The 24,223-nt window shown below is 47.2% G+C and overlaps 1 protein-coding gene across 1 annotated transcript in view; it reads left to right on the forward strand.

Annotated features, from left to right (window-relative positions):
- The first annotated feature begins 21,854 nt into the window (after window positions 1-21,854).
- Window positions 21,855-24,223, forward strand: part of SPON1 (spondin 1) — a 260,891-nt gene continuing 258,522 nt past the window's right edge. The window contains exon 1 of the mRNA XM_044258882.1: window positions 21,855-22,092. Coding sequence (XP_044114817.1) covers window positions 21,855-22,092 — 238 coding nt within the window. The remainder of the gene's footprint in view (window positions 22,093-24,223) is intronic.

Genomic DNA, 24,223 nt, shown 5'->3' on the forward strand with positions numbered 1-24,223 from the left:
GTAATTCAAAGTCTCTGTCCCTCCTTGGGTTGCATCCCCAGTCCAGAAAAGAGAGAAGGCTCCGAGGATTGGAGGTATTTATAACACACAGAATCGGTGCATCTTGAGAAGCACTTCTGTCCACCTGCATTAATGGCAGGATGTTTGCTATGACGCTCTCAGATCAGGATTCCTCTCAGCCGTTTACAGGCTCTGTGATCTCGGCCAAGATACACAGGAGCCTCAGTTTCCACGCCTTTCAAAACACTGATGCCGATACCTACTTGCAGGGCTATTGGAGACCTGAAAGTTGAATCCTATTTTTAGAAACCTAGTCTAGGGGCACTTGGGTGGCTCAGTCGGTGAAGTGTCTGACTTTTGGTTTTGGCTCAGGTCATGATCTCAGAGTTGTGGGTAGAGTTCCACGTTGGGCTCCAAGCTCAGCAGGAAGTCTGCTTGAGGATTCTCTCTCTTCCCCCAACCACTCCCACACCAAATCAATCAATCAATCAATCAATCAATCTCTTTTAAAAAATCTAGTCCAATGTTTTGCACATATGTCCTCAATTAATGCTTCCGTTGACTCCATTTCAATCATTGGCCAGAGCCCTTAACATGGTCTCTGCATGGCCTTTTATGTTTTGATGGGGTGTTATGGATGTTCTAGGACTTGGTGTCTTCCTGGCTGGCTGGTTGGTTGGTTTGTTTTTTAAGATTTTATTTATTTATTTGACAGAGAGAGACACACACACACACACAGTGAGAGAGGGAACACAAGCAGAGGGAGTGGGAGAGGAAGAAGCAGCACCCCCTCCCCAGCCCCACTGAGCAGGGAGCCCGATGCGGGGCCCAATCCCAGGATCCTGGGATCACGACTGGAGCCAAAGGCAGACACCCAGCAACTGAGCCACCCAGGCACCCCATGTGTTTGTCTGGTTTAACACAGCTCCTTTAATGGCTAAAAAAGCATTCTTGTACCAGAGTATAAGGCAGTATACCACATCAATTAAAGCAGGAGACTGACATTATTAATAATGACCTCAGACAAGTGATATCATTTAGTTGCTCAGTTTCACAAAAATGCAGTGTTTATAAAAGTGCTTAGCATGGTGCCTGGCCCAAGCATCAGTAAGCGTGTGGTAGGCAGAATTCTAGGATGGCCCCCTGAGATTCCCTGGTGTGCATGTCCCCTATAATTCCCTCCCCTGGAGTGCGGCAGGGTGCAGTGGGGGACTTGTGAATAGTGATGGATTTCCGTCTAGAAGGTATATGGAAAAAGTAAAGGGATTTTACAGATGTAATTAAGGTTCCAAATTCATGTATTTCAAGTTAATCATAAGAGACATTATCCTGGATGGGTCTGCCTCAAGTAAATGAAAACATCTCCTGCTGGCTTTGAAGGAGTGAGACATTATGAGGTCTACAGCTGCTGGAAAATGAATTCTGCCAACAACTACATGAACTTGGACAGGAACCCCGAGTCTCAGATAAGACCAAAGCCCTTGATTGCCTCATGCAAGACCCTGAGCAGAGGACCCAGCTAAGCAGTGCTCAGACTCCTAACCCATGGAAACTCTGAGATAAGCAACACTGTGAATGATAACATTTGTGGTAATGTGTTATGCAGCAATAGAAAAGTAACACAAAACTGTAGACATTTTTAAAAATTACCAGTAATCGTGAAAAAAAAAATCACTCAGATGAACTTGAGATCAACCTAAATACGGAGGCAAAATGAGGCACAATCAAATGACCAGAAATTGAGCTTATTCAGGAACAGTAGAGGAAATGCAATTCGGGAAATGCATACTGTCAGAACAGGCAACAGGAGGACTCTGGGCTTGAATAGTAGATTAGGAAACAATCAAGTGAGTAAGGGCCAGGCAAGCCCACTGAAGGTTTGGGGAAGGCTGTATTTATGGACCAGACATGCAAAGGGGGGGAAGTCCACCCAGAGTTCAAGCAGTAAGTTCACTGGCTTGAGGATGGAGAGGGATTCTGGGCAGATGTTCATTGGTCAGGAGATAAATCTCAGTCTTCTGTAAATCAGGCATTTAATAAAAATAAATCAGTCTCTCCGTTCCTAAGTTCCATTCTTCTGAGGGACCATGCATGAGATGCTCCAATTCTTATCTTCCAGTTCTGCTTTAGATCGAAATCCTTTCACATGGGAAACAGGAAGCGAGTGTCCTGGGGTAATATTTTGAAATATGAACATGTCCTCACCCTCCATTCCCAAGAATGGACATTCCCTTGCTCAAATTAAAATTTTCTGAGTTCCTAGTCTCAGGAGTGAAATGAGCCCCAGAAAGGGAGAAGAAGATTTTCTGTTCTCAGTTTTCAGAAAGCCAGTCCTCGGGGGCAACAGGAGGACTCTGAGCCTGAATAGTAGATTAGGAAACAATCAAGTGAGTAAGGGCCAGGCTCTACTTACTTCTAACTAGAAAGAGTCCATAGGGTGGGGGAACTACCAAGGAAGGCATAAATGCATCAACATTGCGGATCTCTGAAGAAGGTACTCATTTATCTTTTAATCAGCATGAGTTCAGGACAGATGCTCCAGAAAAGTTGAGATGAAAGACTCTTGTCTTATTTCCTGTGTGGAACTCAAAAGTTAGCAAGACTTCAGGAAAAAAAGAACTGCATAATGTATGGACAGGTCCTTCAGCAGCCCCATAGAGATTCTCACAGCCTAGTGAGGGCATAGGGGTACAATAACTGAGCACCACAGAGCAGCAGAATAATAGCTGAGAGGTGGCCAGACTTCAGGGGACTTGCATGGACCCTTGAAAGAAGAACCAGAACATTCCACAGATGTCGTTATGAATAGACTGACAACCCATAGCAGAAAATGTCTCCCCAGCCCTGGAACTTGGATGGGGCTACCAGGAAGTAGAAGGAAGAGGAAGAGTAGAAGAAGAAGAAGCAACTAAGAATAAAATTTAAATTTTTACCATCCAGCAAGAAGGGGTGCGTGTGTGGGAGGGGAGGGGCTTTCAACAAAATTTATACTGAGTTTAACCAAACTGAGTTTTGCAACAGATTTATGTGCATTGAAAAACCAGTCGATTGGGGAGACCCAGGAGAAGCAAAGGATAGCTTTCCAAGATGCTGACAGAAATGGTCCCAGGGAATTATGCTTGCTTATCCCATCTCATTTTACAGCCTCTCCCATTGCCTCCTGTGACCTGCTTACACTGATGGAACATTAACAAATGTGAGGGAAACTGAGGCTTGAGCTTGCACATGGGTCCGTGCCCTCTGTCTTGCTGCTTTGGGAAGCCATCTACCAGGGGAAGAGTCCAAGCTAGCCTGGAGACACCCTGCACAGCCAACAGAGAGCATCAGTGCGTGAGAGAAGCCTTTTCAGATCATCCAGCCACAGACTGTTGCCACCAGATGACTTCAGCTGCATTCGCTGTCGTTAACTAATCTGCTGACCCACAGAATCATGAGTCATCAAAATGGTGGTTGATGTCAATTGCTGTATAGTGTGGTGGTTTGTTATGCAATGAAAGATCACCAATATAAGGGCACGCAGGGCAACTATCCCAGTAAGACCCATGAAACTGGGCTCCAGTTAGGATAGCTCAATGCAAATGAATGAACCGATGAACCAACTTACCTGTACATTTTGAACCGGGAGCCTATATTCCATCTGATTTCCCACACTGGCCTGTGAAGGGAGATTTATTATAGGTGAGACAACTCAGACCAAAAGAGTTGTGTGAAAGCCCCTGGTTTTGCACGGAATTCAATCTGTGTTCTAATAACGTGCCTGGAACTCTTACAGCACCGTAGCACGTACCAGAAGGTGGAGCCATGCACTGGGGTGGGACCCAGTAGGCATAATAGCTAGGGCTTTTTCCCTTTCTTGTTCTGTTGGAGACCCAGGCCCCAAACCAGCAGCCTATCTTCCATAAGCCCTTTCTCCCCCAACCCGGACAAACAGAAGTTAGAGGAAAGAAAGAGGGAGGGAGAGAGCCCTGGGTGAGAGTTGAAAATCACCATGGAGCTCGGTGGTCTCATACAAGACAAAGGCATTCAATTCTCCTCTGTTTGGACAGCTGGGACTGGGCCCCTTCCCGCCCCAGCATGCATGCCAGGAGACCCAAGCTGAATCCTAATGTCAAGCGTCTGAGGGGGCTTCTCAGGGAAGATTTTCTACAGCCAATAGGTGAAGACTCTCCAGTGACCCAATGCGGTCTTACAAGAATACTTAAAGAAAACTTCTGGCTCTCTTTTCTATCACTCCTCTGACTTTTTTCCCCTCAAACTCAGAGAGCTGAGTGGTATAAAAGCAGAGAATGTGCTGAAGAGGGAGGGGGAGGAGATCTCTGAAGAAATCATTGAATTCACAGAGTTTTAGATGGGGAGATTCTCCTGGGCCTTGTAAGCCATAAAAAAGAAGCATCTCTCTGTCCGGAGGCCCTTTCTCCAGAGCAGATCTGACCCAGCCTGTTTGCCCTTCGAAGATGCTGTAGCCTCTGAGGCATCCAGACACCATGAGTCAGCACATGGTATCCTCTCCAGCTATGCTCCCAGAAATGCTGCACCCTCTACTTTACCCTCAACTAAGAGAAGGGGTTTCATATGCAGAATGTGGCAGAGAATCCTAGCTCCCTGACTCACAGGGGATCACTTTGGCCCTGAGCTTCCTCCGCTGTAAAACACAGATAATAATGCATGCTTTGCTGTGTAGTGACAGGATGACATGGGATGGTATGTGTTAAGTACTTGGCTTGGGTTCTGCACCTCTTGGCTACCTCCTGGCACTGACACTGATTGCAGGCCATCTAAGAACATCAATTCCACCTATGTATTTATTGGAGTGGTGGAATGGGCAACAGGTTATCATTTTTATTTTGGTCAAAAAGGCAGGAACTCTTTATTGTGTTTACAGAAGACAGGAAATCTTCATTTCTTATTTCTTTAAACAACAACAACAAAAAAAGAGTCTTTCCAAAGACTCCTTCGGTCCTCTGCTAAATTGGTAAACTCAATCAACCCTTCTGGTGTCCACTCTGTTGATTGCCTCCCCAGCATCTATTTCTCCCCCACTGCTACCTCCTTTTCCTTTCCTCCTGTGTTTTAGCTGATTTCATACAGATATTCGTGCTTCTCCCTGGGCATGTGCTTCAAGGAAATTAGCCCCTGCCCCAGCTCCAGGGAAAGATTTGGCTTGGTCTGAGTCAGGGTTTCTCAACCTCAGCACTACTGATATTTTGAATGAGATACTTCTTTCTTCTGGTAGAGGCTGTCCTATGCATCTTAAGATGGTTTTTCAGTATTCCCTTCCCCAATCATGACAATCAAATAGGTCTCAAGACATTGCCTGCTGGGTGGGCTGGGGGTGACAAATCACCCCAGTGGAGAATCAGCAGTCTAAGCTGATCATAGTGGCCCTACTATCCCCACCATTGATTAATTTAGACATTGGTATGTGATGTATTTCTGGCCAACATAACTGAAGGGAAGTTTGCTGATGCCTTTGCAAAAGGTCTTCTCACTCTTTCAAAGAGAACATGGAGTAGACAATTGCTTTTCTTTCCACTGGACATTTTGGGGCTGGTCATAAGGATCAGAACTATGCAGCCATCTTATAACCATGAAAAACTAGCCTGAAGTCAGAGCCTATTCACCAAAAGATAGACTGAACCTGAATCCTTAATATACTAAATGAGTCAGAGTTGACCAAGCCTAGAACTCACTTATTCTTATATGAGATCATTTCATGTCTTCACTCAATACATATTTCCTAGACGCCTACCATGCACAAGCTACTTTCGTAGAAAATGGAGCTGATCAGTGAACATGATGAGAAGATTCCTGCATTTATGATGCCTGTATTCTAGTGAATTTAGTGCCTAGACAACTTTGAAAAGATTTTCTATTACTTGTCACAGACAACCAAACTAATACACCTACCAAATGCTGAAACTCTAAGCACCTCTTGGGCCTTCAATAATACCTAAGAGATTTCTTTGTTTCTTCTGTTGATTCCTATCTCATTCTCCATACTGACTGTTCCAAACCTCCTCTGCTTTCCTCAAACCCCTGACTACTAATGTCCTTCTCCAATGTGGCCCTTATTTTGGGGCTACTAACTTTTTATTGTTCCCCATAGCATCTTGTACATACAAATTCCATTGCATTTGTTCCATCATATTGAATTGTCTATTGATTTATCTTTGTAGGCTCCAAGTGGGAAGGAGTAGCTGGATGGACCTACAGAGTGCGCTGAAATGCTGAATGATACAGAGAAGCCACATAGAAGACCATGTCTACTCCATAGTAGACTGAGGTCCAGAGAGCTTTCTATTTTCCTTTTCCAGTTTCCATAAGTCCTTACTATACCTTTATAAAAAGGAATCCTTCTTTTGAATCAGACCTAAGGGTAGCTCTATTCGAGGGATCAACAAACTATGACCTGTAGACAAAATTTAGCCTCTGTCTTAGAAGTTAAGAATGGTTTTTGCATTTCTAAGGGGTTAAGAAAATCAAAAGAAGAATAATATTTCATGAACCATAAAATTATATAAAATTTACATTTCAGTGTCCATCGATAACGTTTTATTGGAACACAGCCACACTCATTTGCTAATGTATTGTCTATGGCTGCTTTTACATTACAATGACAAGAGTTGAGTAGTTGCTACTGAGATCAAATGACTTATAAAAACCTAAAATATTTATCATCTAAAAGTTTGCCAATCCCTCCTCTGTTTCACACAACAAAAAGGGCCCTGCTTAATACATGTACTTTCTGAAATTAGAGGTTATGAGGATCTTTAAAATAGAGACTAGATCATTCAGCATATTTCTGATTGGGTTTGATGGAATCATCTCCTGTTCCTAAAAAACCCAGTTAGAAGGCAAGAGCAGAGAAGGAACGTGGATTTAGCTTGGCAGAGATATGGCTGGCCCCCCAAATAATTAATTCAGGCACTTCCTTCTTTTGTCAGTTGTTTCCCAAGTGTGTTCTGCTAAGACTCCCGGCATTTTTGAATGGTGAGGCTTGCTTCACAAATACAGTCAAGTAGGGCAGTCAGCCCACACTGTCCATGTAGCAGAAACAAAGCCCCAAGCCACGCCTGCACTCTCTGAGCAACTGAGCGTTCCTTGTTGTATTTCTATGGTTGACTGAATTCATTAGATTTTTCATATCTTAGATACATACATATATTGGGAATTGTGCAAGGAAGGCTGGAAATCAACAGAGCAGAGACATGCGAGAAATGTCAAGATAAAAAAAAATAGACTTTTTTCTTCTGTCTGGAAGAATAATAAGTGCAGGACCCAGCATTTGTGGCTGAGGGAGGGGCTGTAGAAGTAGAGGATGACAGAGGGAAACAGAGCATTTCTTCTACTCGGCTTCCATCTTCCGTCTATGAGAGTGCCTGTTGCACTGGAGAGAGTGAAACTGATATGGGCATGAGAGACCTGAAGTCCAAGAAAAATTATTAGAAAAAGGAGCCACTCATGAAAAAGTGCTAAGTGTCACTTGGGATCAGGGAAATACAAATCAAAACCACAGTGAGATGCTACCTCACGCCAGTCCGAATTAACAAGTCAGGAAACAACAGATGCTGGCACGGATGCGGAGAAAGGGGAACCTTCTTACACTGTTGGTGGAAGTGCAAGCTGGTGCAGCCACTCTGGAAAACGGTGTGGAGGTTCCTCTAAAAGTTGAAAATAGGGGCACCTGGGTGGCTCAGAGGGTTAAGCCTCTGCCTTCGGCTCAGGTCATGATCCCAGGGTGCTGGGATCGAGCCCCACATCCGGCTCTCTGCTCAGTGGGGAGCCTGCTTCCTCCTCTCTCTCTGCCTGCCTCTCTGCCTACTTGTGATCTCTCTGTTCAATAAATAAATAAAATCTTAAAAAAAGTTGAAAATAGAGTTACCCCTTGACCCAGCAATTGCACTACTGGGTATTTACCCTAAATATACAAATGTAGTGATCCGAAAGGGCATGTGCACCCGAATGTTTATAGCAGCAATGTCCACAATAGCCAAACTATGGAAAGAACCCAGACGTCCATCAACAGATGAATGGATAAATTAGATGTGGTATATATACACAATGGAATACTATGCAGCCATCAAAAGAAATGAAATCTTGCCATTTGCAACAACGTGGATGGAACTAAAGGGTATTATGCTAAGAGAAATAAGTCAATTTGTGAAAGACAATTATCATATGATCTCTCTGATGTGAGGAATTTGAGAGGCAAGGTGGGGGGTTATGGAGGGTAGGGAAGGAAAAAATGAAACAAGATGAGATTGGGAGGGAGACAAACCATAAGAGACTCTTAATCTCATGAAACAAACTGAAGTGAGGGTTGTTGGGGGGTGGGAGGAAGGGATAGGGTGACTGGGTGATGGACACTGGGGAGGGTATGTGCAATGGTGAGTGCTGTGAAATGTGTAAGCCTGATGATTCACAGACCTGTACGCCTGGGGCAAATGATACATTATATGTTAATAAAACAAAAAAGAAAAAAACTAAAATATGTTAACCATAACAGGAAACCAAAAAAGAAAAATGAGCCACTCAAAATGAGGCCAAATCTCCTGAACTAAACAAATCATCAAGAAGGTAAGTTGTCAACAAAATCATGGGCATGTAGGTGGTGGATCTGTGGTGGAAATCAGAAAAGAGTAGAAACATCATCTTTATTCTATAACACAGAAGAAGATGGAGTCTTCAGACTACAGGTGATGTTGATCCTGGTCAGGATTCTAGGACAAGTGTATCCCTTTGGAATCACATGTGTCTGTTAGTAGTTGAAATCCCTAAAGAGTAACTTAACCAATTTAGAGACTTGGTTTTCTCATTCTGTGAATAGCCCTAAGGCAGGCATTGGTTTAGCAGCTCAAGGATGTCAGGATTCAGTTTTTGAGATTCTCTTGGCCTTTCCTTCATTGTCATCCCAAGGTACCAAGATGGCTTCTCCATTACCAGCACAAGTTTCTGTGTGCTGGACAGAGGAAAGGGGAAGGACAAGAGCAAGTTGATTCTGCCCCTCACTCCCCACCTACTCCTTAAGGAGCTTTCCCCCAGAGCTCTAGCCAACAACTTCCACCTATATCCTATTGGTCAGAACGTGGCAGATGGTCCACAGTATTTGAAACAATTGGAGGATATAGTTGTTTTTACTTGGGCATATTGTTCCCCTTTCCAACAAGACTAGGAACTTGTTAGTAAAAAAGGTGATTGTTGGTGCTGATTATACATCTAGCAGGCTTTCCAACAACAGATTTTCTGAGAAATCTGTTTAATAAGTATGTTAAGGAGAAAGAAAGAGAGAGAGAGAGAGAGAGAAAGGGAGAGAGGAAGGAAGGAAAAGAAAGAGAAGAGAAGAAGGAAGGAAGGAAAGCAAGAAAGACTTGATCATTGGGAAATGCCATGAGTTTGCAAAGGAACTGCCAAAAGAATTAACTGACTTTTCTTCAGTGAAAATGATCCTAGGCTGGTAGAGAAGGAAATATGGTACACATAGTCAGTGCATTCATCATCAGCAAGGCACTTAACGAAGTCACTTGTACTGTTCTTAGAGATAAGATGGAGAAATATAGATGATGTGACAATAGGGTAAGGTTTTATAACTGGTTAAAAGATTTATAACTGGTTAAAAGACTCAGAGCACTGCTGCTACATAGTCAATGTCAGCTCTATTTATAAGCAATAACTATTAGTGCCAAATTGTATTATTTTAATTAATATCAGACTTTAGAACAATAATGATATACATAACTGGCAGAGATTCAGGACTTGTCCCAATCACGTTTATGTCAATTTCTAGCATGAATATCTAGCAGAACTTATAGACTTGAAGGTGATGTAAATCTGGAATGACAGATTCAGCATCCAAAATTAACTAGATGGGCAGGAATGGTGGACCAAATAATATTAGCCATCATTCACTAAACACCTCCTACATGCCAGACATGATGTTAAATGCTTTTCATGTGTAATCTCTTGTCCTCTAAATAATCCTGAAGTGTAGGTCTTTCTATCCTCCTCATTTTATAGATGCAAAAAACCCAAGACTTCAAAAGTTTGAGTTATTTGCTTAATATCACATAATTGGACATAAAAGAACGAGATTCCTTCCCAGGTCTATCCACCTTCAAAACCTATTCTATTCCCTTACGCCGTTCTGCTTTTTATGCGAGTAGATGTAAACAAGTCCTGTATTTCAGGACCATGCAGGGGATGGAGAACAAATAGGTAAGAAGAGGTAGCAGGTAAGTAAAGGATTTGGAGGTTTGGGTTGGCTGCACGGTCAATGTGGATGTCTTCAACTAACAGCTACCAGGTAACAACTAACAACTGCAGCTAACAAGGACAAAAGAAATGATAGAGGGATGAAGAGAGGGATTTGTGATAAAGCATGATTGTTATGGAATCTAGGTAGTGGATATATGGGTGGGAATCATACAATTTCTTCAACTTTTACATGTATTTGAAAATTTCACAGTAAAATGAAGCCAAAAGTCCATGTCAATTGATGGCATGATGTGACCATGTTTAGATGGGGAAGATAATAGCCTCTCTCTTCTGGGATAACACAGCCATACCTTAAATTCTACATTCAGTTCTTGGTGCCAACCTTTCTCAGGGTCAGTGACAAAATACAGCATGTCCTAGGGAAAGAGAAGAGGATGGTGAGGGAACCAGAAACCATGTCTAACCTGGAAAAGAGAAGAAAATATTACCATGTGGTAATTTTCAGCAAACACTTAAGGAATTATGTAGGAGTCATCTGTTGCTGTGTAACAAATTACATCACAACTTAGTTGTTGAAAATAATATTTATTATCTTATCATTGCTGTAGGTCAGAAATTCAGAAGTAGCTTATCTGTGTGGCTCTAGCTTGGGGTCCCTCACAAGGTTGCAGGCAAAATGTCCATACGGGCTTCAGTCCTCCAAAGGCTTAACTAGGGCTGGAGGACCCATTTCCAAAACCGCATACAGAGGGCAGGAGGGTTCAGTTCCTGTTCCGTGGGTCTCTCTGTAGGGGAGCATGAATGTCCTCATGACACAGCAGATAACATCCCCCAGAGTGAGCTCTCTAAGACAACAACGAAGAAGTCAGATTGCCTTTCATGATTTTGTCTCTGAAACCAGTTACCGTAACTTCTGCACTAGTTTAGTCATCAGAAGTAAGTCCATGAATCCAGCTCACACTCATGGGGAGGAAGATTAAGCTCTACCTTTGGAAGGAAGGAGTCTCAAAGAACCTGGGGACCTATTTTTTAAAAAGCACAGTCTACTTCTTGGCAGAGAGTTAGGCCTATTCTGTAAGGATCCTAGCAAGGTAGTTTTTATTTCAATAGGAAGAATGTTTGCCTAATAATTAGAGGACCTAAAGGAAAGACACCCCCTTTAGTCACGCCCTTCTCTGTGCTCTCATTAGTAGTTAATATATATGATTCTTTCTTTTACAAATATCTGCTTTGTCTGTCTTTGCAGCTTCTGGAAGGCAGGAATTATGCTTTATGTTTATACTACCCTCCTCCCTTCACTTGAGAAATCCAAAAGGAACCTGAATAGTTAGCTGGAGATGTGCTATTCTTTCTTTTATTCAATCACTCTCTTGGTAACATTTGCTACATGCCTTGCACTGTGCAAGGAGATGTAGGTGCAATAGTGAGTAAGACAGGTGTGGCACCTGCACTCTATGGGGTTTGCCCTGTCCCCAGAAAGGGAACAAGCAAGTCAAATAATTTCAGGTTGTGATGAGTGTTATGAGGGCGATAAATAAATAGGCTACGCAGAAGTTCTAGGGAACTACTTTGGTTTTATAGTTTATAAAAGAGATTAAGGAGCCAGATAATCTTCTAGATTCCTTCCACTAGAATGATGGTGACTCATTCATTCCCTCATCTAATTCTTCATTCATTCAGCAGACACTTAACTAACCATCTACTCTATGCCAGGCACTGTGCAAAGCATTAGGGATACCAAGGAAACAGTTCCACGATGTAAGGACCCTGGGGTCTTCCGAGAGATACCAAGGGGTCTACATGGATGGTGATCCCGGGTGGTAAGTACTACAGGGGTCTTGCACAAGGAGCCCGGTGCACACCCGAGTGACAGCTCTGCCCAGGGCATCGGTGAAGGCTTCATGGGGGTGCCATTTAAGCTATGTTTTTCAAGGATAAGAAAGGGGACTGACTATCAGCATAAGAATCTTTCTAAAAGGTCAGCATCAGAGATGCCAGGATGTGTTAAGGAGAGCAAAGGAACAGAGACAAAAGTGAAATGTAAGTTTAATGAGTTAATGGAGCCTGATGAATGAATGCTCTTTGAATTCTGGCTTCTGTGTCACAGCATTAAAGTGCACTGGGCCGAGAACTAAAGCTCATTTCACATTTAAATCTTCGCAAGAGGAACTCCCAGTGCCGCAGGCTCATCACAACCATCTCTGTCGTGACAGCTTCCCTCGTGATTCCCTGCCACGGGCCTTCTGCTCCAGACCAAGAGGCCCCTCACCCCTCTGCCACTTGCCCCTGTAGTCTGTGCTACTGAGGGTGCCTCTCCCCCCTCAACTCTCCAAATCCTACCCCTCCAGCAGGCCCCACTGCTCTCGAGAAAGTCTTTGGACCACACCAACCTATGGGGATTTTTCCCTCTGGGGACTTCGCAGGAAACACAGAGACCATTTGTTTTGATCTTTAGCTGCCACTGAAATGTCTCTTACAGATCTGCATGGGCTCTCAAATAGACGGTGACCTTGGGCAAGCCAGTCTGCTAACCTCCTCATGCCTCACTCTGCTCATCTGCAAAATGGGGGTTATAAAAATAGGTTGTTGTGAGGATTAGATGAGTCCCTGTATGAGAAGTAGGCCTGCCTGGGGCCATGCACTCTGATTATAGCAAGCGCTTGTAGGCAGGAGGCAGGCCCTGCCATCCTTCCGAGACACAATAAAGGGCCCAGCATTGCCAAGGTCATCACTATTTAACGAATGAATAAAATGTGCTTTATTCTTACTCTCTCTCTCTCTTAACCCTCAGTCCCATAAATTTGGTTTCAATTTTCCAAGAGAAATGAGTCTGGGGCTGAACAGTGTTCTGGGGACATTTTTTCCCCCAGGTCCTTGCCCTTTTGGTATGTATTTGAGGTAACAGTGGGAGGCAGCTTAGTTAAGCCACGATCCAATCCATAAACTTGACACCTCAGCAATGGTATGTTCCGGATTGGGAGAGGTGCAAAACTTGGGCCACAGTTAATTGGAAGGCAAAGAAGGCTTTTGTTTGTTTGCAGCACATAGACACTTCATTATGGTAATAGGAAGAGAGAAGCATATTTTCCTCTGCCCTTTCTTCGTTTCTCCTGTGTATGCTTTTTCGTACTAAATACACATTCTGGCCATTTCTATGTTCTCCCTTGACCTCCTCCTCTTTTTAATGTGTCTCCTTCCCTCCCTCTGTTTCTTCATGGCATCAAGCTGAAAGGATGTGGGTCCATTTTCCTCTCTCAGTGCTTCCTTCGAGCCCTGGGTGTGAGCAGAGGAGCTAACAGCCAACAAGCTCTGGCAGTTCCCCAAGGCCACAGATACACACCTTGCAGGTGATGCCGTCTAACATCCTACCTCTTTGGCTCACTCTGGAACACAGCTGTGACCGCCATGTATGTCACCTGGTGAGCCGGGTAGGGGACAGAGGATTATTCTTTTTTCCATTAGCATTCTAGCAATGGCACATTTATCAAATTGGTCTCTTTATTTGGAAATCAGAGCACAAAGCAGAGAGGAAGCAACAGAGGACACCTAAGCTTTGAGCGCATCTTAAAGGGAGGGTTGGGGCACAAGATCATACCAGCTTCTGGGTCTCTGTCCCCAAGTCCCACCCAGCTTTGGAGCTGGAGACCTATAACCTTGGACAGTCCACTGTCAAAGACAGACCTTTGAAAGACCCCTAAGATGGGACATAACCACAGGTGCATACATATAATCCACTATCCCCCATTCCCACACACGCTGTGGCTTCTCTTCTTGAATCCATTATCTCAGGTCATTCTACCACCATGACGCCCCCCCCCCCCACCGCTCCGTGGATCAGGGAAGAACCCACAGAGCGCTCCAGCTCCCTTCTCTCCTCCTACACATCACCGTGCACTCTGTCCTCTTCACCCTAAAGAACCCTTCATGTCATTTTTTCTCCAGCCTGTGGCCCTCCTACGGACCGCTGTTGAAGCCTCTGAGCATATGTCCATGCCCCACATGCTCACTGACAACCCACTGTCATACAGTGCCACTGAAAAGGTCGCTCTATTACCCCAAGGACACATCCTGCCTTTTCACACACCTCTGCTTTGCACCAGCCATTCCCTTTGCCTAGAACACCTCGTCTCTTGTGCAATCAGTAACTTCGTTTGTCTTGCAAGAGGGCGTTGAGTGCCTTTTCAAATGTTGCATTTTCCTGGGCCCTCACCCCAATCAGAATTAGTCACTCCCTTCTCTGGGGGCTCACTAATAGTATATACGATTCTTTGTTTTACAAATATCTGCTTTGTCTGTCTCCGCAGCTTCTTGAAGGCAGGAATTATGTTCTATGTTTATACTACCTTCCTCCTGGTTGATCAATAAATGTTGAATGAAAGGATTAAATTTCACCAAAAATTCGCCAAACATCTACTTCATGCAGACCCATTATTCTAAACACAGTGGAAAATCCAATGACTCTTACAAAAAACAAACAATCTAAAATAAGCCCTTGGAGGTGACCTTATGAGCTCGAGTGTTCTTTATTTAATATCGCTGCATGTTCTGTTCTGTATCACCAGGTGGCAGTAGTGTGCTGTGGTCATGTGGTCTAAGCTACGAAGTTCCGAAACTTCAAGGAGGTGGCTTTGCCTGGTGGCGGTGGCTGGATTCAGAGCAAGAAAGCCCCGGGGGGAGTGTGGGCTGAGTCTGGGGGAGTGTGGGCTGAGTCTGAGGGAGTGTGGGCTGAGTCTGGGTCTATGGCTGGATTTGCAAGGGCTTGTTCTTGGGTGCTACCCACAGCTGCACCTCGCATGCTGCATTGCATTCAGACGCAATGCTCTCTCTCTTATAAATCCAAAGCAGGGAGGCTGAGAGGTCTCCAGGTTGGGACCAGGTCTACACCTTAGGTCTTCGCCTTGGACCTATTCACGCTGTGCAATTCCCTTTAACTTCTTTTAGTGGTGCGTTCCCATTCAGCTGTGCAATGACAGGGGTCTACCTGATGACTTGTGTCTAGCGGAACTCAGATGATGACTACAGCAAGTTGGAGGTCTTAGGTGACCTCTGTTGGAACAGTCATTAAGAGATATGAGCTGATCCCAAACTGCATCACACGTGAAAATGAATAAAACGGAGGGAGTGGCAGTATAGCAGGCAGGGGGTGGGGTGGGGAAGCATCTCTTTCAACAATCCTGGCTCAGAAGCACAGTAAGAGAACTGCTGGAGAGGGAGAGAAGACGGGTGAGACGTCCAGTGATGTCTAGTGCCGCCTCCCTCCTCATTCCTGATCCCATCCCAGGATGGGGAGAGACTCACCCACTCACACATGCCTGCAGGCTGTAGACATGGAACAGGAAGGGAAACTGAAGTCCAAGAGGCAGAGAGGTTCACAGCCAGATTAGCGTAGTGCAGAAGGCAGGAGGGAATTGAGGACAAGACCACAGGTAGGGGAATCAGCCTTGGAAGAATCAAAGAATCAAACCCTTCTGCCTTTGAGGCAAGAGATGAACTTGGGTTTTGCCGATTTGGTGCTGATGATAGAGCAGACAGAGATCTAAGGATGTTTTGTCTTTTGTTTGGGGGTTAGAATAAGAGACAGGGTTATCCCCTCCTTCCTATCAAAAAGCGAGAATATCAAGGGTGATTGAGCAGGCCTGAGCAGGTGGTAAGGAGTAGAAGAGAGACGTAAGGTGTTGGGAAGAATGGGAGAGGAAACTGGCTAGGAAGAAATTTAAAAACTGTTTAAGAACAGAATTCAGGGGTTTGTAGGAAGGCAATTGGTGGGGTTATCAGGCTTAATGCAGCAGAACTCAGAAGTCTGAGATAGCGCGATGGTTCTGCTTAGTTGATCTAGGGTTGGGGGTTAGTTGGAGATGTTAGCCAGAGAAGTAAAAGAGATGACGTCATGAAGAGCCTTGGTGAGGATGCGGTTGAAATGGTTAAGCATGGTGTCCAGACGGGGTGGGAAAGGAGTTGACAACAAGATGGGCCGGGAAAGTCAGAAGTGAGTAAGCAATAGTAGGTCTCAGTGACACGGAAGGGTCAAGGAGGTGAGGACGTGGGAAAACTACAAGTGGAATGATGGAGGGCTGCTGGGAATCCAGATCTCCAAAGGGAGGTTTCTGTCACTGATGGCTGCTGACATGGAGGGAGCCACGCTGGTCGGACTAAAAGAGGATAGGCAGATGGCGGTATAGCACTCAGACTTTTTAGTCTCCCAAGACTATAGCAAGTGTTAGGGTGGGCAGGAAGCTGCTGGCCAGTGGCAGAGTTTCCTGTGGCTGCAGGAGAATGACCTGGCGGCTATAGATAATGGAGGTAGGACGGGGGGAGGATGAAGAAGTGTAGCCTGGATGCTTTAAAGTTAGAGGGACTTTTGAAGGACATTTAGAATGCCTCTTTGGATGCAGCAGTGGGAAAGCGGTAGAGAAATGCTCAAGGAAGGGCAAAACTGAGTGGAGGTCAAAGGACTGGAGAGATCAGGTGAACAGAGACCTCACAACTTGGGTGGAATTGTGATATGGACCCAATCAGCTTCAGAATTCCAAACGTAGGGTCGTTCCATAGGATATGGCTGATGCCTGGGAACACAGCAGGTGCTGGGTAAATATCTCTTCAGTTAATTGATTTTTTTTTTTTTTTAAAGTAAGTTCCGCACCCAACATGGGGCTTAAACTTACAACCCTGAGATTGTGAGTCACATGCTCTATTGACCGAGTTGCCCAGGTGCCCCATTTGATTTTTCTTTTATAATTTTTAAAATTTCCCTTCTTTTTTAAAGATTTATTTATTTATTTAGGAGAGAGAATGAGAGACAGAGTCAGCGCACAAGTGGAGGGAGGGGCAAAGAGAGAGGGAGGGAAAGAGAGAGGGAGAGAAGCAGACTCCCTCTTCCCTGCTGAGCTGAGAGCCCAACACTCACTTGATCTCACCAGTGTGAGATCAAGACCTGAGCCAAATCAAGAGTTGGCCTCTTAACCAACTAAACCCCCCAGACACCCCTAAAAATTTTCCTTCTTGTATTCATCTTCCATAACTTAGTCCCGAAACATATTGGCTTACCGGTAGACAGCTTTTCCACGTGAAAGGTTACAAATAGATTTTTCACAGTGATTCAGCTTCTGTTATTATCTATCTACTTTCTTTTTCTAGAAACCCCTTTCCATGGAAGCCTCTGAGGATAACTCTAGGAGTTCAAGAAGCATAGGTATTTCCTGATTCTTGTTCTAAATTAATGAGAGTAACAATACTAATTTTTGCAGTAAGTCATTTTGAGCTTTACAAATTACTACCACAGTTACCCCTGTATTTCTCAAAACCCCCGGAGGAAGGCAAAATGGGTGTTACTGTTTTCAATTTTGTACATTGAATATAGTTTAAACTGGTCCTGTGATGCCAAGAGCACTCAACTTGGCGTAGCCAAATGTGGGAAAGCCAGCTTAGAACCCCTGCATTTCAGGTCTGAGGCAGTGGTTTCCTAAACTCTGGCCTGAATTTGTTCGAAGTGCAGATTCAATAGGTCTGGGGTAGGATTTTGGAATCTGCTTTTGAGGCAAACATCTACTGCTGGTGCTTCAGTGGACATACTCTGAAAAACACTATCTAGAAACTCCTTTTTCCCTTCTCTCTTAAAGAAAAAAAAAAAAAAGGCTGATCTCACCTCTTACCAATCAAAGGAATATTTTTTTCCCTTTTTTGGGGGGGTCTTGGATAAGTAGGGCCCTCAGCTCTTCTTTTCTGTGACTTACCCACACACACTGATAAAGTTAATTATCTGCCCAGGCTAAATGACTTTCCCTAGCAACACCCTAGCAACTAACATCAGCTCTGCCTTAGGCTACAAAACTGGAAAGAGATTTCTTGAAGTCCAGTGTATTTTACAGCAGAACAAAACATCTGAACAGGAAATTACATAGAAAGTAAAGTGGATTCATAGCTAAGAGATGAAACTCAGACACACGAAACAGTTCATGACGGTCCAAGAGAACGCAACAGTCAAAATACAAAACTTTCTCCTTTTAAGTTCTACTGAAGTCCAGAGGAGAGAATGCAGAATCTCATTCCATGGAAGAGAGAATATAACTGGGTTGTAGGAGGGGAAGGTATTCTAGGTGACGGGAAGCTACTGGCAAAGATGTTAAGGTAGGACTGAAAGCGGGGGACACAGAGAACCCAGCTGGCGCTCTGAGAGCTTAGTCTGGGGATCTATATCCAAATCATGGAGAGCGTTGAAGGTCACTTGAAGAACTTGGGCTGTGAAAGACTTTTTATTCCTAGAACAGGATGTGCGTGGAGAATAGGGTGTTGAACCACAGAGGCAATCCCTACCCTTACAGAGCTTAGAATCTAGTGATGGAGACAGATGTGGAATAAGTGCACAATGTAAAAATCAAGCATAAAAATGAATATGGAATTATAAATCTTGAGAATATTAAGAGAAAATATATCCGATTCTAGGAGAGCATATAAAGAGGAACACATAAATAGGTATCAGAAAGGACTCCTCTGAAGAAGCAGTTTTGCACGGAGATCTGAGAGAGGCTCAGAAGTTGGCTGGGGACGGTGGCAGGTAGGAGAGACTCGAGCGTGGGGCGCCAGGAGGAGAGAACAGCACAGGCGCCTGCTCAGAGCACCTGGGAGCCCTGGTGACTGGAGCCTGCGACAGAAGGGGTACATGGACCGAGAGGATTCCGGAGGGCATTGGAGGCCATGCTGAAGGTTCTTCCTTTCTTCTGAGAGCCCCAGAAAGCCACTGAAATGGATTTTAACCTTGGGATTAACATCCAAATCTGCATTTTAAAAGAGGATCGTTTGGACTTCTGTGCAGAAGGCATATTGAAAGGAAACAAGAGTGGACATGGGCAGCCCAATTAGGAGGCTGAGAGATGGTGACACCTGACTGGTGTGGTGGCAGAGGAGAGGGAGAGAAATGGACAGGTTCAAGAGGTAGTTAGAAGGTGAAACTTGGTGATGGATTGGATGTGTGGGGAGAGAACAGAGGTCTGACGTGGCAGCAGAGCCGGGTTGGGAAATCTAGCTTGGAGAGTGGCAGTTGGGCCACTTAGAGCCTGCTGTCATAGCCCAGATGACGAGGTCAGCACTGCATAGTGGGAAGGACCCCATTCTGGTGCTCGGTGAGACCTATTTTAAATCTTGCATCTTTTCCCCTTACTAGCTGTGGCACCTAGACAAGAGAATTTATAGGTTCCTAATTTGGGAAACGAGGCAGGAGGGGAAATGGACCTCCTTCTTGACATGGTTTTCCTGTCAACGTTTAATAAAAAATTAACTCTTACATCCCGGCCCACTCTGTCCTTGCCCAGATCCATGTTAGATTTGAATACGTTCATTTAGATGAAAAGAGCATGTTTTGGGGTTCTTGGACATAGAGTAAGATCTGTAAAGGCAGAAGCCACATTTTATGCATCCCTGTATACTCACTGCTGTCCTCTGAGATAAAATCTCACACAGTACTTATTTTAGTTTGTAGCATATATCACAAGTATAACTTGTAAAGATTCTGTAACTATGTATTTAGTGTTTCCTTTTCTCACTGAATTGTAAGATCCATGAAGACAAGTAATAAGTCTATCTTGCATCCTGGCGCTGAGCACATGGAGGGCCCTCAACATAAATGAATGAACGAATGAACGAGTGAATGAATGAATGAATGAATGAATTTTTTTTCCCTGTGGTGCCCGCTGCTCAGCACAGATTGGGCCAAATCTGCACTCAACAGAAGCGTCTGGATGACTGGGACTGTGCACTACGGAATCTAGCATCAGCTCAGCCGGTGACACAGGAGATAATTCACTCGGGACACAGACATGAATCCGAGTGTCACCTCTATGAAGGAGGGCTGGTCAGCTGGATCAGGAGCTGCTGAAGGTCAAGGAAGGTCAGGACTGAGAAAAGAGCAGAACTGGCTTCAGTAAGGGGACACTTGTGGGTGACTTCAGAGAGGGTGCCCAGTTAACAGTCCAGGGAGTCCCAGGACACAGATTGAAAAGTTAAGTGAGCCGGTGTGGACGAAGGGAGATCTCCCATGCAGACAGCTCTTCCGAGCTATTTGTTAGTGACGTCAAAAGGAAAAACCTGACCAGGAAAACAAAGGAGATTGCTTTATAAATGTAGGCCCTTAAGATGTGTTGATGACCCAGGGGGAGGAAAGGGGGGTCACTAAAACTCGTGAAACCACCCGGAGAGGGTTGCTTGTGCAACCTGAGGGGAGGCACGGGCCTTAAGGCATCTCCGCAGTGGGCCTGGTCTTCCCTGCTGTAGTACCCAGAACCAGCCCAGACCTACCCATGGGGATGGAGGCGGGGAGCCCTGGAGGCTAGCCCTGGTGTTTTATCTGGGTCATTTCCTGGAACTGTAGCACCGCCTAGAGGAAGGGCGTTATTAGCCTGGAGGCTTACACAGGTCCCTCCAGACCAAATAAATCGCCAAGGCCTCACAGTAGGTGAGGGGCGGGACTAAAGTTTGCTTCAGGTTTGTCCCCAGGGAAACGCTGGGAGCGATTCCTTCACCTGGGCCTTTTCCCGTCTGGCTTTCGGATTGATGCCTCAGGCTCGGTTCCTCTCTAAACATCGGTTCCTGGGGACGGAGAACCTGAACCAAACTCTAAGCCAAGAAAACACAGACTTTTCTTTGAACCTTTCGAAACTCCTTTTTAGGGCTACATGAGGACTTACCCGGGCCTTGGACACTTTTATCTTTGGGGTCTTGGGGGTCTCTTTCCTTTATAAAACAATAGTAAACATTCTATTTTATGACTGTGTAGGTATAAGTAGAAATACATTAACGTTATATAGGATAACATTTTATTAGACCTAAATGGTTTTTTCTTCTTCTGATTTTAAAGAAAATATTTTCAGGAGTCTCCAAAAATATTTCAGGCCGTAGGCGCTGTGCCTACTGGGCGCAGCTGGGTGAGTCATTCGGCTCCTTTCTCATACTCCAGCCTGACCTGCTCCAAAAGAGCAATAGAGTCCAACAGTCATGGCATCCGACCCTCACTTAACTGTTCATAGCAGCAGGCCTCAGTCTGCTCATCTGTAAAATGAGTGAAAGTGCGGTCCTGTTTGCTGTGCGCAGGGAGAGTGGAGAGTGGAGCAGATACCTTTCGCCAACCACCCAGCATACTGGTAGGCGCAAAGTAGGTGTGCAACAAAAGTTAGTTTTCAGTCTTTCCCTCCCTGGAGCACTCTACCGCGCAGGGTGCAAAGCTGTAGCTGGGGTGGGGACCTCAACCTCCTTGGTGGTGGGACAGAACCCGTCGCGTCCCCGTGCCTTATGATTTCCTCGCCAGACCCTGGGAATTCAGCGTCGCAAAACAAACACGGCCGCGCCGCTAATCGCCCGCTCGGAAACAAAACAGCGCTGCGCTCGGGGATCTGGGCAAGATCAGCCCGCCCTCCTCCCCCTACGCCGCCGCCCTCCCTTCTTCGCGCGGCTCGGGAGCTCAGCTCAGCGCAGCGCAGCGCGGCAGCTCCGCAGCCGCCAAGGCGAGACCGGCACGGTCTCCCGGTTGTCAGCGCCGGCTCCGAGCTCCCGCTCCTCGCCCGGGCTCCGCCGGGTCTCGCTTCTACGGGGACCTTCGGGCAGGCGTCGCGTGGCGAGGGCCGGCGGCAGCCGCACAAAGTTGAGCGCCCGCGAGGATGAGGCTGGCCCCAGCGCCCCTGAGGCTAACTCGGAGTCCAGCGCTGCTGGCCCTGGCGCTGCCCCTGGCCGCGGCGCTGGCCTTCTCCGACGAGACCCTGGATAAAGTGCCCAAGTCGGAGGGCTACTGCAGCCGCATCCTGCGCGCCCAAGGCACGCGGCGCGAGGGCTACACCGAGTTCAGCCTCCGCGTGGAGGGCGACCCCGACTTCTACAAGCCGGGAACCAGCTACCGAGGTAAGTGGCCCGGCGTGGCGCCGGGGCGCGGCCCCCGGCCCCCGGAAGGGCGCCGACCGCGCGGTGCCGGAGGAGGGCGCACGGTCCCCAGGCGCACGCTGCCGGCGGACCCCAGCAGGGGCCCTCTGTCCTGGCTGCCCTCAGTCCCTGTCGCCGCGAACCCTGAGCGGCTCCCGAGCCAGCGTCCGGGGCCGTCGCGGGGGCCGCAGCCAGGCGGTGCAGCCCCAGTTCGGAAGCGCGGTCCCCAGGCGTGGGCTGCAGCCGAGCTACGCGCCACGCCAGCCTGGTTGGGAGGCAACCTGGCTTCCCCCCTCCCTCCCGCCCCCTAGCCCGCTCCGGGAGAGCAGTGGAAACCCGTCTTCCTCCAGATCCGCCTCTGGAGTGGAGGGAACCTTGGTTTCTCTCTGTCGGGTCCCAGACCAGGTTGGGGACAGGCTTCCCTCTCTCCCATCCCGAAGGGGAGGATACCAGCTTCTCTGAGACCAGCCCCCGGGACGGTCACTCCAGCTTCCTTGAACAGACGACTTCAGGAGAAGGGACTTAAGCTTCTGCCTTGACTGGTCCCGGGGCACCGGGAGGAGAGGAGGAAGAGTCTGAAGCTTTGAGAAGGGCCCTCGGAAAGAACTCCAAATTGTTTTCCGATGGTCCCAGGCGAGGGAGAAGAGTCTGGATTTCTAGGACAGGCTCCCGATGGAATGGGCCTCCAAGGAGCGCTGTGAGGGTTCGGAATGGGAAGGGAAACCCCGTGAAGACGGAAAGGAAAGCCCAAATTCCCGAGACCTGCTCCCTGGAGGCCGGAGGATCCTGGCTCCAGCCACCCCGAGGTTCTGCTGCGGGGGGGGATGTCGCCCCTACACTCCTCCGCCAAGCGCGGGCTTTCAGGGGCGCGGGGAGGGGACGTCCTGGCAGGTGAGCGCCTCCTGGGCAGGAGAGCCGCTCGAACCGCGCAGACCTGAAGCCCCCTGATTCCATCCCCACCGCCCACCACCTCTCTCCACACCCAGCATCTCCCCTAGACATCTTTTCCCCGCGCAGCAGCCGCCGTTCTCCAGTTGGGTGACAGGACCTGGGGCAGGGAAGGAAGGCTGCCGGGTTTCACCTGGGGCTCCGCGGGCGGGGAGTGACGGGCTGCTTGTCCCCCCCCCCCCCGCCCCTCGCCTCTTCCTAAGACAGCCCTGGCGCCTCGCGGGTAAGAGCGGGTCTTGAGGGCAGCTGGTGGGCTCCAGGCCGCCGCCCTTGCATCCCCGCCTTCCGGGTTCCCAGAGCTCTGCGGCAGGAAGCGGTGGAGAGCCCTGGAGAAAGTTTGGGCCACTGTCAGCGGGCGCACCCGCCGCACAGGCCACCGTAAGCAGCCGCTACCCTTCTCTGAACGCTCCTCCCGGTTCCCCCGATCATGTCCCCGGGATCGTGTCCCAGACTTTGTCCACCTGGAGCTTCCCAGAGCGGCGTCCGGGCGCCCCCCGCACACAGCAGCGCTCAGCGCCTGGCGAGCCCCTCTGACCCCTGCGCACAGGCCAGCGGGACCCTCGGTACTGCGCGCAGAAGGAGCCCCCGGCCCAACCCGGGAAGGGAGCCCGCGGGGTAGCGGGGCTTGCGGGTGCGGCCTCAGCCTTTCCGAGGAGCTGGGAGACAGCCAGTCCTCTCCGTGGACCAGAGGGAGGCGGGAGTACTGCCCTTGGCCTCTGGAGGCCTCACCAAAAACCCAGGACCTGGTTTCCCTGGGGAACCCGCCCAAGCTCCACGTGGCAGGGAAAGAGGCAGCTTTGGAGTCAGACGGACTCGGCTTTAGTAGCTGTGTGACCTTGCGCAAGTCCTTTCATTTCTCTGAACTGATTTCCCAGCAGTGGACGTAGCTATTTACCCAACCGCTCTGGTGGTTGTAAGGACTAGATGAGATGACAGAGATGAGGCGCCCGAGGTGCCCAGGACATGTTTGCTTGAGTTGGATATGAGGCCCTTTTTGGTTTAATAACAGAGGGATGTGCCTAGTCAGATCTGATTTTGATGTGTGTGTATGTAATTAAAAGTAGGTGTTCTCAGCACTCCTTAGTCCAATCTACAAGTGAATGGTGGCTATCTGCGTCCTCATGAATTAATGGAATGAATGAACGAGTGATTTTTTCGTATTAGC

Source organism: Neovison vison, chromosome 7 (genome assembly GCF_020171115.1).
Source record: "Neovison vison isolate M4711 chromosome 7, ASM_NN_V1, whole genome shotgun sequence".
Taxonomy (NCBI): Eukaryota; Metazoa; Chordata; class Mammalia; order Carnivora; family Mustelidae; genus Neogale; species Neogale vison.